Source organism: Colias eurytheme, chromosome 22 (assembly GCF_061535395.1).
Source record: "Colias eurytheme isolate Ceu_HAF_F1 chromosome 22, ilColEury1 Martin Lab GWU primary, whole genome shotgun sequence".
Lineage (NCBI taxonomy): Eukaryota > Metazoa > Arthropoda > Insecta > Lepidoptera > Pieridae > Colias > Colias eurytheme.
Genome location: NC_143001.1, coordinates 6192512 through 6208351, shown reverse-complemented (window position 1 = coordinate 6208351; position 15840 = coordinate 6192512). Strand labels below are relative to the sequence as shown.

The 15840-nt window shown below is 31.2% G+C and overlaps 1 protein-coding gene across 1 annotated transcript; it reads right to left on the bottom strand.

Annotated features, from left to right (window-relative positions):
- Positions 1 to 6271: 6271 nt before the first annotated feature.
- LOC149898731 (juvenile hormone epoxide hydrolase-like) lies at positions 6272 to 14845 on the bottom strand. Its single transcript, XM_090115084.1, has 7 exons — positions 14741 to 14845; positions 13135 to 13314; positions 10856 to 11104; positions 10151 to 10297; positions 7794 to 8139; positions 7176 to 7407; positions 6272 to 6496 (listed from the first exon to the last, which is right to left on the bottom strand). The coding sequence occupies exons 1-7, from the start codon at positions 14804 to 14806 to the stop codon at positions 6283 to 6285; spliced, it is 1434 nt and encodes a 477-aa protein (XP_089971210.1). The 5' UTR covers positions 14807 to 14845; the 3' UTR covers positions 6272 to 6282.
- Between the last annotated feature and the right edge of the window lie 995 nt (positions 14846 to 15840).

Genomic DNA, 15840 nt, shown 5'->3' with positions numbered 1-15840 from the left:
GATGCGTGACCACTTAATTATAAATAATTTTTCTATGAAGAAGCGTGGGCATCGAGCATAAAACTACAGACTACTTTAATATTTTCATAAAATTTATGAAAATAGATGTTTACATTAATGAGACTTGACTTAAAACACAAACATAAAGTTTAAGATAGAAATAGAGTCTAATTTGAAACAGTACAAAAGAAACTTCCAGAAGGTCTAGGAAATCGGTTAAAATGAGATTGTCGTTGATTTCTATTTCTTTAAAACCAGCTATTTCTCGACAAACTTTTCTGGTACAACTTTTCATGGGAACTCCGTAAATTTATATTTTTACGTTTATTTCTACGCCCAGTTTTCACTAATTAAGATTTGACTTCATTGCATAATTAAGGTAGGAAAAAATTGAGGTTTTTTTTTTACAAAGCTATTTTATTTATGTTCAAATTAAGATATCTAAATGATTTTAATGAAGAAGATGTTTATTCTGTATGTTATTAATTTGGTTTTTATAGATAATGAAATTTGCCGAAACAAGTTACTTATACAAGAAATTTATTTAGGTTTTGTCGTAAATTGTGGATCTAAAATTCGAAGTAAATAAGGAATTTTTCTCATGACATATAGGTATTTATATTTATTTGAATCTATATTTTTATTTGAGAATACAAAAATCATCGTTAGTATTATAGTAATCATAGTTTATTATCGTAGTAAATATCTACGGTTTAAGACATTTATTTCTCAAAAAGATTACATTTCAATCACTTACAGAGAAATAATAATAAAATTTATTATAAACATGTTTGCTCGCTTAACCTCCTGAGACCCAGGATTTTTTTTTCTTTCTTTTTTAATAAAAAATAGCTGTATCTGTTCTAATGCAATTATAGATATTCAAAAAAATGGAAAAAAAAATCTTTCGTGGAAAAAATTTGGATTTTCTTTATGTCATATATTATATATTACAGGGGGTCCCAGTTCCAAGTGTAATAAGTTTATGAAAATGAAGAAAAACTACATGTTTTTTTAGTTATTATATATTTTTAAACTTGAATCTAAATATTTATTATTCTATCCATTGTTCTGTGTCTATTTTTTGTAACTTGGTTCAAAGATAGGTATTTTTAAGGGTGAGAAACGACCAGTTCAAGTATTTTGCACCGGCGCGGCGGTGTATTTATATTGTCACGTCCACCCCTAGGTCTTATTTCTAATCCATCCTCTCGGTCAGCCTCCTCTAATGCTTGATCCACGTCATGTGCGTCCCCGAAATGGTCTGCCAACAACTGAAGATGACATACATAGTGACGATTCTGTTCTGACGTGACTCATACTCATTGGACGAATGGAAGAAGAATCATTTTCTGGTGTTTGGGCGGCTTCATCGGTATCATTTGGGGGATTATCTTCATCTCAAACATTTATTTATTCAATTAGACATCTTCTAAAAGCATACTTTTGAATCGTCATAACAGTATTAACATTTACCACCGATTCGGAAAGCAGTATCTATGGAGAAGAACCGGCAAGAAACTCCATAGGTCCATCATATAGGTCAATATTTGACTCATCCAGGTGTTGGTAGATCTCAGTATCTTATAATCCTTGAAAATTATAATAAAATCTGTAACATAAACTAAAGAATGTCATATAGGTAATACATGGGGCCCTTGTAACCAATACCAATTTGGCAAGAATTGAGACCAAATGTCTTACCAGTATGACATAAAAGAAAACATTCATATTTTTCACAAGTTTTAGATTTATCTTACAAAATAACTATTGTGGTTGCAGAAATAATATCTATTATAATTAGATATACAAAGATATACTGCAATATACTAATGGTTCCACTAGAAATGTAAGATTACTGACCACGTGTTTGCCGTCGCACAGCCACCGTCAACTTCGAAATGAGAATACCTCAAATCACTGTCACTTATAAAACCAAAAACCGTTTAGTATAGCGGATGACATACCACTACATCGATTTGAGGTATTATTCCCGCATATACGCAAAAGATGGCGTTGAAATATTTTTTTATTGTTTATGTAATATATATATGACCGCAGGCCCCAGGAGGTTAACGTTGTACGTAGCAAGTAGTTTGTTATCACAAATAGAATACAACAAGAATAACAAAAAAAATGGGCGGTAATATTTATAAACATAATTTCAGACTACCCCAACGACATTCTAAAGATATAAGGCTTGTGTTCTAGGTAAAGATATGCTATTTTCATGAGATATAAAATTATAGTAGAGCCATCCCAATAATATCTATAATCATTTATTGAATAATATCGATTATTTGGTCCCTTCCCAAATAAAAATACTCCTACAACATTTGATAATATGTATAAATAAAATACAACCGCTTATAATTTGCAAAAAAGCATCTTACAAAAAAAACATTATTTACGTTATAAAAACCATTGAAGAAAACATTATTCCTGATATCCATTTACAATTCAAATTCTTGGACAAGGAAGTGATTTTCCTCACAAAGTAGTTTCGAAAAACTCCGCAGATCAATTATTACAGGAAGATTTTACAAACTGAAGTATTTCTTTGTTAAAATATTCATTAGTTTTCTTGTTTTAGAACTTTCCGTACTGTTTGTATTTTGTCTGCGTTGTTTACATTTATAGTATGAGAAATATAATTAATTAATTGAGGTTATATTTACGTTATAAAATCGAGATTTTATTTTGGTAATTTGTTTGTAAGAACTATTTAAGCTACACGTAAAGAACGACATACGAAATTTAAACTGAATATAACCGCTTCGTCTATAACCTAATAAATTATATACTAAAAGCTTCATAATGAATCACTGTATCGGTTAAAAAAACCGCTTCATAATCTGTTCCGTACTTTAAAAATTATAAGCATACATAGTGACATAGGGTCAGAGAAAGCTACTTTGTTTTATACCTACTATGTATAATGATTCACAAAGCTTTAATCGAAGGTACATATATATATTGACCTTGAATTTAGAAATTTTTGAAATTATAGATCCCATAGATTATAATAAATTAATATGCTGAGCTCAAATATGAAATTAATTTTAATTGTATTGAATAATAATGTAATATGAAACACAGAGGTACAAATAAATATGATTTTATAGTATAAAGCGCATCACACACGGTGAAGATACAATAATAATATTTTATGTTAAGATTCTCTAATATAAAATATTACAGTATCTTAAGGTATCCGGTATCAGCGTTCTGACCATCATTTTTCTTTTTGTCATTGCGTATTAAGACCCCTGTAGAACCGCCATCCTGTTACAAATGACCCGAAATTTTGTGTCAGTATCTCCCGGCCTATCGCTTGGTATCTTAAGGTATTGAAGGTAAAATATATCTTATCTTCGTCGTATGTTATGGCTCATAGGATTTGTATAGCGAGCGATAATCGGAAATATGCTCTAAGATAATATATATTATTTTACATTATCTTCACCGTGTGTGATGCGCTTAAAACACGCTCTGAAAACTTGCACTACATTTCGAAACGTAACTCAGTTAACTCCTGACTCATTGAGTTTGACCTTTTTACTTATATCATTGTATGCAATGCTGAAATATAAAAGTAGTTGTCTAAGATTCTACGCCATTTAATACTAACTAGCTTCCGCCCGTGACTTCGCCCGCGTGGTGTTTTGATAAAAGGTAGCCTATGTTCTTTCTCAGGGTCTAAAGATTGTCTGTGCCAAATTTCATCAAAATCGGTTGAGATTTTTAAGCGGGAAAGCGTTACAGACAGACAGACAGAGTTACTTTCGCATTTATAATATTAGTGGGGATTTAATAAGAAACTTAATCTAACTTTACACAATAATAAGCTTACACGCAAAAACCATAGCTTCAAAAGAGCTTTACAACTATAGTATAATAAAATTAGTATTAGTATTTATATATATTTTTAGTTATATAGTTACTACTATTTTGTATGTATTTGTATGTAGAATATATAATATGTATGTATGTGTGTCTTTAGTTGTATTAATATAATTAGTTTATTATAATGTATAGTATGTTATGTGTATCTTGTATATGCATTTTATTGTATTATATAATTACTTCTACTCAATCCAATAATTTTTTTTTTCTTCTGTTTCTCAATTTATTATCTCGCTTCTTTGCCTTCTCCCCGTGGTTGCCTGGCAGAAATCACTGCATAGTGATAAGGCCGCCCTTTGTGCTTTTGTTTATTGTAAACTGTTATTTTATGTATCTGGTTTATTGCACAATAAAGTGTTAAATAAATAAATAAATAAATAAATAAAACTTGCCGTGATTCGAGACGTAACTCACTTAAATACCGCTGACTCACTCATTGAGTTAGCTCCCTGTTTTAAATCGATTTTGAATCGTCGCGTCTTATTGCATTGAGTTTTTACGGCTTGTAATAAGATTAGGACAATGTTATTATTTTTAAATACGTTTTTCTCTGAATAGCTATTACTGTAAAGTGGTTTCCTTTATGAGTAAACTAGCTGTGCTTCGCGGTTTTACCCGCAGTGCTCCGCTGTTGGTCTCAGCGAGATGATATATAGCCTATGATGATAATATATAGCCTAAATGATATATAGCCTGTCCTCGATAAATGGGCTATCTAACACGAAAGAATTTTTCAAAACGGACCAGTAGTTCCCGAGATTAGCGCGTTCAAACAAGCAAACAAACTTCTGCTTTATAATAAGTACTTGTAGATCTAGAATTTGATGGTATCGTATGAACAGTTTAATTATTTTATAAACCTATGTCATCAATAAAATGAATATTATTTAAACGTAGGTATGTCTACAAAGTTTTCTGTATTGAATCTTTATTTAGATTTATATTTTTTATAGACAAATTATTAAGGATCCTACGTACTAAATTTGAAAGAAAGAAAGAAAGAAAGAAAGAAAAAACGTTTATTTAATGGCACATAGCCTCACACGTACATAATTCAAAGCAATTTATACAATACTTATAATACTTACTTACTACAATACTTAAAAATACACATTGAAGTGTGTAGTCTGTGAAGCATGATGCCATTAAAAGGGGAAATCACTCGGTGAACATCTGTGACGTAAACAAAAAAAACATCACAGCACCGATTTTCAGTGAGCCCCGAGAGCAATACTTCGTCATAATATATTTTAATTAAAGAAAAGAAAATAAATACAATATTAATAGTATAATGTAAAATATAGACATAATAATATACTATAATATATATACACACATACACGTATTATAATATATTACATATAAAAGAATTTAATGCATAATACATTAAGTAGAACCACTAAATTGGTAAATAAATATATAAATAAAACAAAGCAATGAAAGTTAAAAAGGATTCTGCTACAATAGGTATATAAACTGACAACCATGGACGTGAACCCAAGGAAAGCATGTTTCGACGAGTGAAGGGCACCATCCTAGCTTAAAAGTGATTAGTTGGTAGAAGAGGTTACAATGCAACTAATGCTGATCTAACTGCGTCTGAATAAGATAGTTTTTGTACTTTAATCTAAACGTTGATAACGATTGAATATTGCGAAACGGAGGCGGCAAGTTATTCCAGCATTTAGTTGCATTGTACTTAAAGCTCCCCCTGAACGCCTCAGTTCGAAACTTATGTGGATACAAGATATACGAAGATGCCCTTGTTTTATATCTTTTGTTTGTATCACGTCCCCACGATAATTTATCATGGAGATACTGAGGTGTAGCTGTTTTCACTATTCCAAACAGTAAGGAGGCAAAATGCATGCGACGTCGATTTTCCATATTCAAAGTCTTTGCTTTGTTTAAATAAGGTGAAATATGACTTCTAGGTGGTATTTGCCAGCAAAATCGAGCACATGCATTCTGCACCCGCTGAATAGCTTGCTTCGTTCTAGCAAATAGACGGTGACCATACACAGTATCTCCATAATTAAACTTGGAGAGAATCAAAGTATCACACAGACGCATCTTAATGTCCGAACTTAAATACCCTTTCAGGCGATATAGTACCTTCAGACGATAGAAACAGTTTGAAACTATTTTACTGATATGCTTTTCAAATCTTAAACCCTCGTCAAAGATGATTCCAAGGTTTCGAACCTCCTTAACGCGCTGTAAGACCGTCCCATTTATAGATACCTCAATACGCTGTTGTTTGTCAAGCTTTTCGATCTGTTGCGGTGTTCCCATGATTATATATTAAATTCAGCTTTTAACCTGGATTTAATTTAATTTTTTAAGGGTCCAAAATAAAACACAATTATCATTCATCTATTTATTTCTCTTCACCTCTAAAAACCTTTTAACCGCTTTAAAAATATCGTTACTAAGTACTTCAGGTTTCTCGAATGCTAAGTAATGTCCGCCATCTTGTAAATTGGTTATTCCTATAAGATTAGGGAATTTCCAACGAAGAACGAAGTCGGGTGAATGAGTTAGTTCATGTTTTGCGCGTAAACCCCATGTGGGGACTTGTGTTGGTATACTGTAAAGAAGAAAATTGAAATATTTAATATGTATATGAATTACATAGTTATAAAAGAATATAAATTAATTATTATTGTACAACCGTAACATATTATGTTCAAGGAAACTTGAAGCCTTTTACATTTTGAAATACCTGTAGGTATTATCTAAATAGAAAATATCTCATGGAAAATCTTTTTCCAAATCTTTTTTTTTTGTTTTCGAAAAGATTTTCCAAAACAAAATCTATCATAAGCCTGTATGCTAAGAAAGATAGTTACAATATATGAATATTACGACGTTATTCATCAATGTGAGTCCTATTCAAAAGAAAATTAAATGAAAATGATTAAAATGGAGTAAGAAACAATTATGCCCTATTTAAATAGGTTGTTTCAGGATCGACAATCATAAAAAATTCACAGTAAGCCACAAATAATTATAATCTAGATACCATAAATCAAATAAATATCTGAAATAGCAAAAAACACAAATAAAAATAAACGTGTGTCACTCGGGGACTGCCGCGGTAAAGCTATTGCATGCTATGCCTTCAAGCCACACCTCCGCGCCCGTCCCCGTGGGGAGCGTGAGGTTTTTTCGTTACGGAATTTCTCGATTCGGTCCCCGCGCTCAAGTCCTGTGATAGAAGCTATGCAATAGCTTAAAAACACTTTAATTATTAATTAATACCATACCTCGCCAATTTTTCTTCTATTTCACTATTCTCCATCATTTCCTTAAAGAATCTCATCGCTGTAGTAATACTTCCCGTACTCCAATACAACATGACATTATCAATTAAATCTGTTGAATTAAATGCTGAAAGTCCGCCATCTTCTTTATATTTATTTGCTGGATCGGTAAATAGTAGGATTCTGTCTATTATGTAGACTGCTAGGCCGAGAGGTGAATCTTGGAGAGCGATACCTGAAATTATTTGTAAAGATTATTATTAAAGAATATGTAATGTGGTATTGTTAGTGATAAATAAAAAAAATAAATTATAGGTATTTCATAGTTTGGCTCAAAAGTTGAATATTTCAATTATCTATTTAACTTTCTTTTGTTCCAATCATTCACGGATTGCTTCGAATGTTTTAGTTACTTAGTTTATGGTCAATCGCATAAGTTCGACTGCAACATTAACTGCAAAATATATTTCATTACTTATTTAAATTGAATGGCGAAAGTTATTTTTTCTATTCTAAAAACAATACTTATCAAAAATATCCAATAATTCCCGTCTATATCATTAAAAAAACCAAATCATAGCATCTTTATTAAAATTAATGTTCAGAATTGTCAAATCTTACCCAAAGTATCCGGCTTCGTCCCTTGTATATGCTTATATCCAAACTCTTCCAAATAATACGCCAATTTATCCGTCAAAGGATACAATCTATCCGCAAATTCCTTGGCCACCATCGTTGGCCATATCGCACCAACCACCCAAACCATACTGGCCGAACCAGAGAAGTTAATGGGGTTATTCGTGTGATAGCCAAGCACTTGGTTTGGGAAGAGAGTGGCCAAATGTGAGCCAATGTTGTGGCCAAAGTCCCCAGCTTGGAGGTAGAATTGTTTTATGCCTATACGCTCCATTAAATTGCGGAGGACTATGGCCATTTGGTAAGCAGTTAGACCTGGTCGTACTGCGCCCTATAAAATAATAATATACTTTTGTAATACTTATCCTGTAAAAGTTATGTAAAATAGACAAATAATAAAATAATTTTTCAGCCAAAATAGATAAATAGACGAAATAAATAACTAATTTTTAAGGGTTCCGTACCCAAACGTTAAAACGGGACCCTATTACTAAAGCCGCTTGAATATATAGCGGCAAAGGAAATCATTTGTGAAAATTTCATCTTTCTAGCTATCACGGTTTATGAGATACAACATGGAGACAGACAGACAGACAGCGGAGGCTTAGTAACAGGGTTCCCGTTTTACCATTTGGGTACGGAACCCTAAAAACGAATGATAAAGCCTGCATGTTACACACATTATTATTTATTTTATTATAATTATAACTAACAACCAATTAGATCAATATCATAATGCAGTATCAAATTCCAAATTTTCCTAACTAAACTAAAACCCCTGTAAACGACATATAAAAATCAATTTATCACCCATATTTTACGTTAATGCGAAAATTATTTGTCGTTCTGAAATAAAATTAATTCCGATGTGCTTGCAATGACAGCTGTCACACACATCAAGCATTACTTTGTGAACTACAAATTTTCTGAAAATATTTATAAATCTTTTCATAATTATTCTTATTTGCGTGAAAATGAGCTTTATTTAGATGTATTTTTTGTAATGGGGCAAATAAAAGAAGCAGTATGCATATATACGATTTCTTTAGGGAGAATTATTTGATGAGCATTTTGCGAGACCAAGACAATTTTTTTTCTCATTTCCACTGGGAATCGAACAGGGGACCTGTCCCCTTCCCCAGGTTCTACGCTCACGCGTTAACCACTGTACCGAGGAAGCGGTCCAATTTTGATGTATAAAAATTAGTTGTCTGTAACTTTCGGTTTACCAAGAAGCTTATATCATTGCGGTTTACTGACGATAGTTGAACGTGACAACGTCCGATTGTGCTTCTTTGTCGCTCGTTCCGCGCTCTCGCTTGCACTTCAAGCCTTTACATGGAACGCCTCAGAGCGAGGTAACGCCGCATGAGTCATGTTTTTTCGTGCGTGCAGCCGGCTCAATCGAATTATAAGACGTTGTCACGTCAAAAAAATATAATATGTATTTACAAATATTTAAATAATGCTCATACAACAGTTTTAAAGTACATACTAACATTTGGTTCAGACTTTCCTTATTTTCCTACGCAAATACGTGATATAAATCACATTATTATAATAGTGGACAAAAATCTAGTTTGCTGCAACTTTCAACATTACGAGTATTTACCCAAAATTATATAACACTCTCTGTAAAATTTAAGTAAAGTATGCGAGTTAAAATACATGCTTTCAGCCATTAATTATACTGCTTGTGTCATAAATCCATTCGCTTACTTCTTTCATATAAAATTAATTAAATTCGTTGATTCAATTAAATTTTACAACTCGTGACACACACAGAAACATAAATACAAATATACACATACACACAAACATACCCAAATAATTAAATTCACTGACTTCGTTAATACAATTAAATTTTACAACAAATCGTGACACACACACATACACAATATTTTGATTTCGTTTAATTATGTTTTTCTATATCACGTGTGTGTATTATGGTGCATTTACATTGAACGAGCGAATGCTCATTCTAACCCCCATGTCAAATTCTCTTAGTATAAACAGGCGTAGAGCATTATTTCATTGTTCTAAGTGCATTCGAAAAGATTCTATTCAATTTTCTAATACTGAATAACACTAAAAGATCACGAAAGAATGCTCTTGCTATAGCTCTAGCTCTATGTTCGTTTGATGTAAATGCACCGTGACACACGCACACACATTTAATCCGTTTAATATGTAGTTTAAATGCTGTCTTAACTTTCTTTCTTACCTGTTAAAAAAAACACATACACACAAACAATTATTTCAACAAAAATCTTATTAAAAAAAAAACACACACACAAACACTTCTTTCATCAAAAATCACATTGAAATCTCTAATTTCTTACCTGTGAAAAAGCAAATCCCGGTAAGCTAGGTACAATAACTTCAAATACGAAATTATATCCTTCTCTAGGTGTGGTCAATAGAGGTATCACTTCATAGAAATCTTTGATTGAACCAGGGAATCCATGAAGAAGTAGCAGTGGTAAAACCTGTAAAGTATTATTGATATTTTGCGTATTTTACAGTTAGAAAATAAGCCTATTTTAATCTATACTAATAGTTATTATAAAGCTGAAGAGTTTGTTTGTTTGTTTGAACGCTCTTATCTCGGGAAATACTGGTCCTATTTGAAAAATTCTTTCGGTGTTTGATAGCCCATTTATCGAGGAAGGCTATATATCATCACGTTAAGACCAACAGGAGTAGAGCACAGCGGGTAAAACCACGGAGCGCAGCTAGTAGAATATAATACACAGAAATATAGACTCTACATTGAATACACTTTAAGGCATTTTCATATTTTACATACACTATTACTGCTTTTTTATTGTGTAACATTAAGATTGTAAATCTTCTGTATTTAGACTTTATATTACTAAACTATACCAATTTAAAATCTCTATATCGATACAGTATTGTTTTTAATGTACGAATATTATAAAATAAAAGCATAATATATCAGTATCTAAACCTTGTAATTTGAGATATTTTATTTACCAGAAGTCAGATAGTATGCATTATACAATAACAAAAAATGTCATACTCACTTTAAAATTACTTCCAACATTCGGTTTCACATGCACATAATGTATATCCAAGCCTTGTATATTCGTCCTGAAGTGTTCATATTTATTGAAATACCTGACTCTTTCAGGATATTTATATTTAAACTGCCAATGTGCGAAAATTTGGCCAAGAACAAACGAATTAATACCATAAGTGGCAGAATCTTCTAGGCTTTTTATTCGAGTCGCTCGACGGAACGTCTCGAACTTTCTACGTAGATTCTCTTGCATCTAGAATGATAGAATATATCTAAACTATATTTATACTTATAAAATAAAGTTGAAGGGTTTGTTTGTTTGAACGCGGTAATCTCATGAACGACTGGATCGATTTCAAAATTTGGAACTACGAAAAGCTCTATATAAAATTTTGGAAATGTCACGATGTAGTTCATATGATCAGGGTATGTTTGTGGTAAGATGGTTTGATATTTACCTATCATTATACAATAACCACCTAAATGTATTTAGCTCTAAGGTTAGGTTAAGTTTGATTGAATAAACGAATTTGAATTTGAATTTGAAGAAGTTTATCTTGTTTCTAGAATGGTGCTGAAATATTTTATAATATATTAGTGAAGGCATATTATATTGTTGATACTGCACTACCTACTTAGTACTTACTGCGCCTCTAAAACAAAACTTTGGTAAAGATCACAAAATAATTACAGAATTTTAAAATAAAACATTCAGAAACACATCAGGAGACACATTTTCTCAAAATCTTAATCCAAATCAAATATCGTGTATATTCATGTACATACGTGCAAATACAAATCATATGAACGGGGACCCAATCCAGACATTCCGTAACAAAAAAACCTCACGCTCCCCACTCCGACGGGCTCGGAGGTGTGGCTTGAAGGCATAGCATGCAATAGCTTTACCGCGGCAGTCCCCGAGTGCCACACGACTCTTCACTCTTTTTTTTAACTTGAATCAAATAATCTAAAACACGTTTCTTATACTATACCTAAGGAACGTGTTTTCAATCAACTGAAGAAATCTTTCCAAAAGAATTTCCCAATTTGCTCTCCGTAAACAGGAAAAGCGATACTAAACATACTAAATCAATACTCTCAACAATAATAATTACAAGGTTCGGACAATTCTTCAACAAGAGTAATTAAATGAAAGTTATAATTGGCAGCCCTTGTATTGTTTACAAGGATGCTTCTCAAATGTTGTTCAAACTTTGGGCTTGTTTTGTACAACTTTCGGGGATTGTTAGGGGAATTTGCCAAGTTATTTTTAGGGTTAAAGATGTGACGGTTTGATAAAAAGAGAGTTGTTGTAGACATAAATATACTATGAATAATAATTAGTTTCAATTTTAACTAAACATAATATTAGTTTTATTAAAAACGTATAGTATCTTGCATGAAGGAGGGTCGAGTTTGGTAAAAGTGATTAATTTGGAAACCCTTATTATTGGGATTAGAATTTACTTTAAATTCAATTTAATAAGTACTTTGCGTTTTTAAGGGCAAGTAAAAAATAGATTTCAATTTTATTTTTGTAAAACTTATGTTACATATCGTACTTATTCGGTACTTGTAATTTTACAATTACACAAATAGGGTTATCCTACTATTATTAATTAATGCACTTATTATTTTTATTTATGTAGGTACCTACCTATTTTTAAGAAACATATTGTATAAAGGTAGTTTTAAAATAATTTGGAAAATCCAAAAGTGCACGCCTCATAATTTTTTTTTAATAAATATTTATTAATTATTATTTTTGTTTATTTAATAACAATTAAACCACATCGAATCAGACCCTGAAAAATGAAAGGGTTCTATTCCTGAGCATACTCAAGCGTAAGAGAAAAAAAAAGACTCGATTAGTAAAGTATTTCGGTCGCTATCGTGTTAACAAGAAGAAGGATCCGCACATACAGACACACGGACGTCCAAGACAGAACTTTTTTAAACTGTTTTTTAACTAGTTTAAATAACAAAAATGACATCAAAAATATCATGAACGTTAAAAATAGTGTTTTTTCTTAATATGTGTGTGTATGTATTATCTTACAAGTGCAATGTATGATACATAAAGACATTTTAAGTTTGAAAAATCAGATGTTTTGCGCGAAGTGACAGTAGTACCCACCTCAACGCTTCGCTTATGAGGCGTGCAATAATGTTGATATGTATAAATACTTGTGTATCTTTAGTTGAATAAAAAAATTTTGAGTTTGTGTGTTTCATTTTAAATTATTGAGTTTGAGTTTGTGTGTGTGTTTTTATACTTACAGCATCAGAGAAAATGACTCTATACTTCCGTATCGAAGTATCCTGGTTAGTAGTATTAGGTCCCCACCAGACATTCAAATCTACTTTTGGTAGCTCCGGTACAGTAGACAGTCTGATATATAGTCGGAAAGATAGCACAGCAAGTAGTATTACTGCTGCAGATACTACTATAAGCCATACCTGAAAGAGTAGAATAATTATGTTAATTACAGAACAAATAAACTATAGTTTAAAAACTAAAAAACACGCTTTAATAAACTCATGAAATCTAAACTTATATTATAGAGCTGAATAGTTTGTTTGTTTAAACGCGCTAATCTCGGGAACTACTGGTCCGATTTGAAAAATTCTTTCTGTATTAGATAGCCCATTTATCGAGGAAGGCTATAGGCTATATATCATCACGCTAAGACCAACAGGAGCAGAGCTACGCGGGTGAAACCGCGCGGCACAGCTAGTTATAAATAAAGATACCACCGATGATTGATAAGTGTGCAAAATTGGAAATTAATCTGTCCGTTTAGTTGGATTCAGTTACATACAAACATACAGGTGAAGAATATAAGCGTGTTAATAATGAGCTGAAGCATATTATTTGGATATGACAAGTTTGGTCATCACATTAACATAGGTGCATGTGACTTGTTGAATTAGACAAATGCCATAATCACCTTTTACATAGCAGTTTTTCAAAAATAAATTATTAGAAAGCTCTACCAGTCGGTAGTCTCTGAGTTTAAGAATCATTACAGGGTTTTTTTTTATTCAAACTTAATCAGTACAACCATATTAGCACTTATTCTTCGAAATCACACTTCTCATAAACTAGGCTACTTCTTTGTACTAAAATGAAAAAAATAATTGTTTATACTTCTATACTATAATATATAATGTGGTATAAGTAAAAAAATAACGTGAACCACATTTATGTCATTAAACGATCTGTTAAATCCCCTACAAAGACCCTTCAGTAGGTTAAGGGTCGTCCTAATTTGGGTCTCGTTTAAAACAAGGAGGGACAAATTGGTTCGAGCAAAGCGCATGTGTGAAATTTCTTTGATTAGAAAGTTGTGTAGTGTTAATCTAATTAGGCTAATTTAGAAGCCCGTGTTAATATATAAATATACATTATAATTATTTCAGAAGGAATATTGATGGAACCAATTATTCTAAAAATACATATATAATTGTTTTCAAATGTATGTTGTAAACTTTTTGAGAAATATGTTAGTTAATAATATGCAAAATAATGTACATATTCAATCCAAATTTATTGACTGAAGCAATTTCCTAAATCTAGACCGTGGGATCTCCTAATTACGATAAGATTATATAGATATAGGTATACTTGGAAAAACCTATACGATTAGTGTTAATATATTATTCAGTACTTTTATCAAAAATATTGTTGCAATAAAAAATAGAGTTTTATAACTCTATTTTTTATTGATAGAATTTATTTTGCTACATGCTCCCATATAAGTACTAGGTACTTTGTGAATTTAAATTTTTCAGGAAGAAACAAACTGAGTTTTGTTATTAATTAATATTAAATAAATAACCTCTATAAGTACAAAAATGTTATATGTAATGTTAATTAACTCACATTGCTAATCTTTTCCTTTTCCTGTTCCTTTACATTATTATTCACTTTCTTTTTCTTGGGAGCCATTTTAACACCAATATCACGACCACACCATAATAATATTATTTGAACTCGTTTACCTTTACTTATCAGATAAATATTATCACTTCGTACATAATCCTGATTTTTCGTTATCTCATACATTACGTGTTCATTTGTAAATAGTTCATTGATTCCAATTTTATTATTATCCGTTAATTCATAGATAATAAATTTCAATCTGTTTCAATTCAAATTAAACCCGTGCGTAATTCGCGCCGCGTTTAAATTTCGAATTGTATTTGCCGCCAGATTATTATTCTTCTTCTTTTGTTTTTTTTTCTATTCCAACTACAGAGTGCGTATAACGTAGACAGATTCTCTGTCTACAGCGTATTATATATGTTATTTTTTTATTAAGTTGCCACAATAAATTTTAATAGAAATATTTTATTTGAAACTAATAATTAATAATTATTGGTCTTGTATACCATATAGACTAAAGACTATTTATTATTAACACAATTTTTAATATATTTTTTAGGATTAGTATAAAATCACGATTTCTGTAACAAAGTATTGTTTAAAAAATGTAAAAATGCAAGTAGGTGTTGTTAAAGTCTTACTATGGAAGAAACATGACAATAATGCCATTATACTGTGTTTCAGCTTCTTTCATCTCGAAGTGAGAGGTACTCGGGCTTCAGATGAAACCCGTTTTTAGGTCATTTGTTTCAAGGCATTTCTATGGCGTAGGTACTAGCTTATGAGGTAAATAGGAAGTCTTAGGTATTACATTTAGCGTACTTTGCATGGTGATTTTTATTGTAAATTAATTGGCTGCGTTATATTGTTAGATATTATTTAAGGTTATATAATGTAGTGTTTATAATTTTGTAAATAGACATTCATTTATGACTGTTTAATAAAGATAGCGAAATAATCTAAAACCTATAATATTATAAGTACATATATATGTACGACAAATATGTACATATGTACATAGTTTAATACAGATTTGATAATTTTTGTCTGTCTATATGTTTGTGTGGTTTAATCAACCTTTGCATCAAAAATACTTA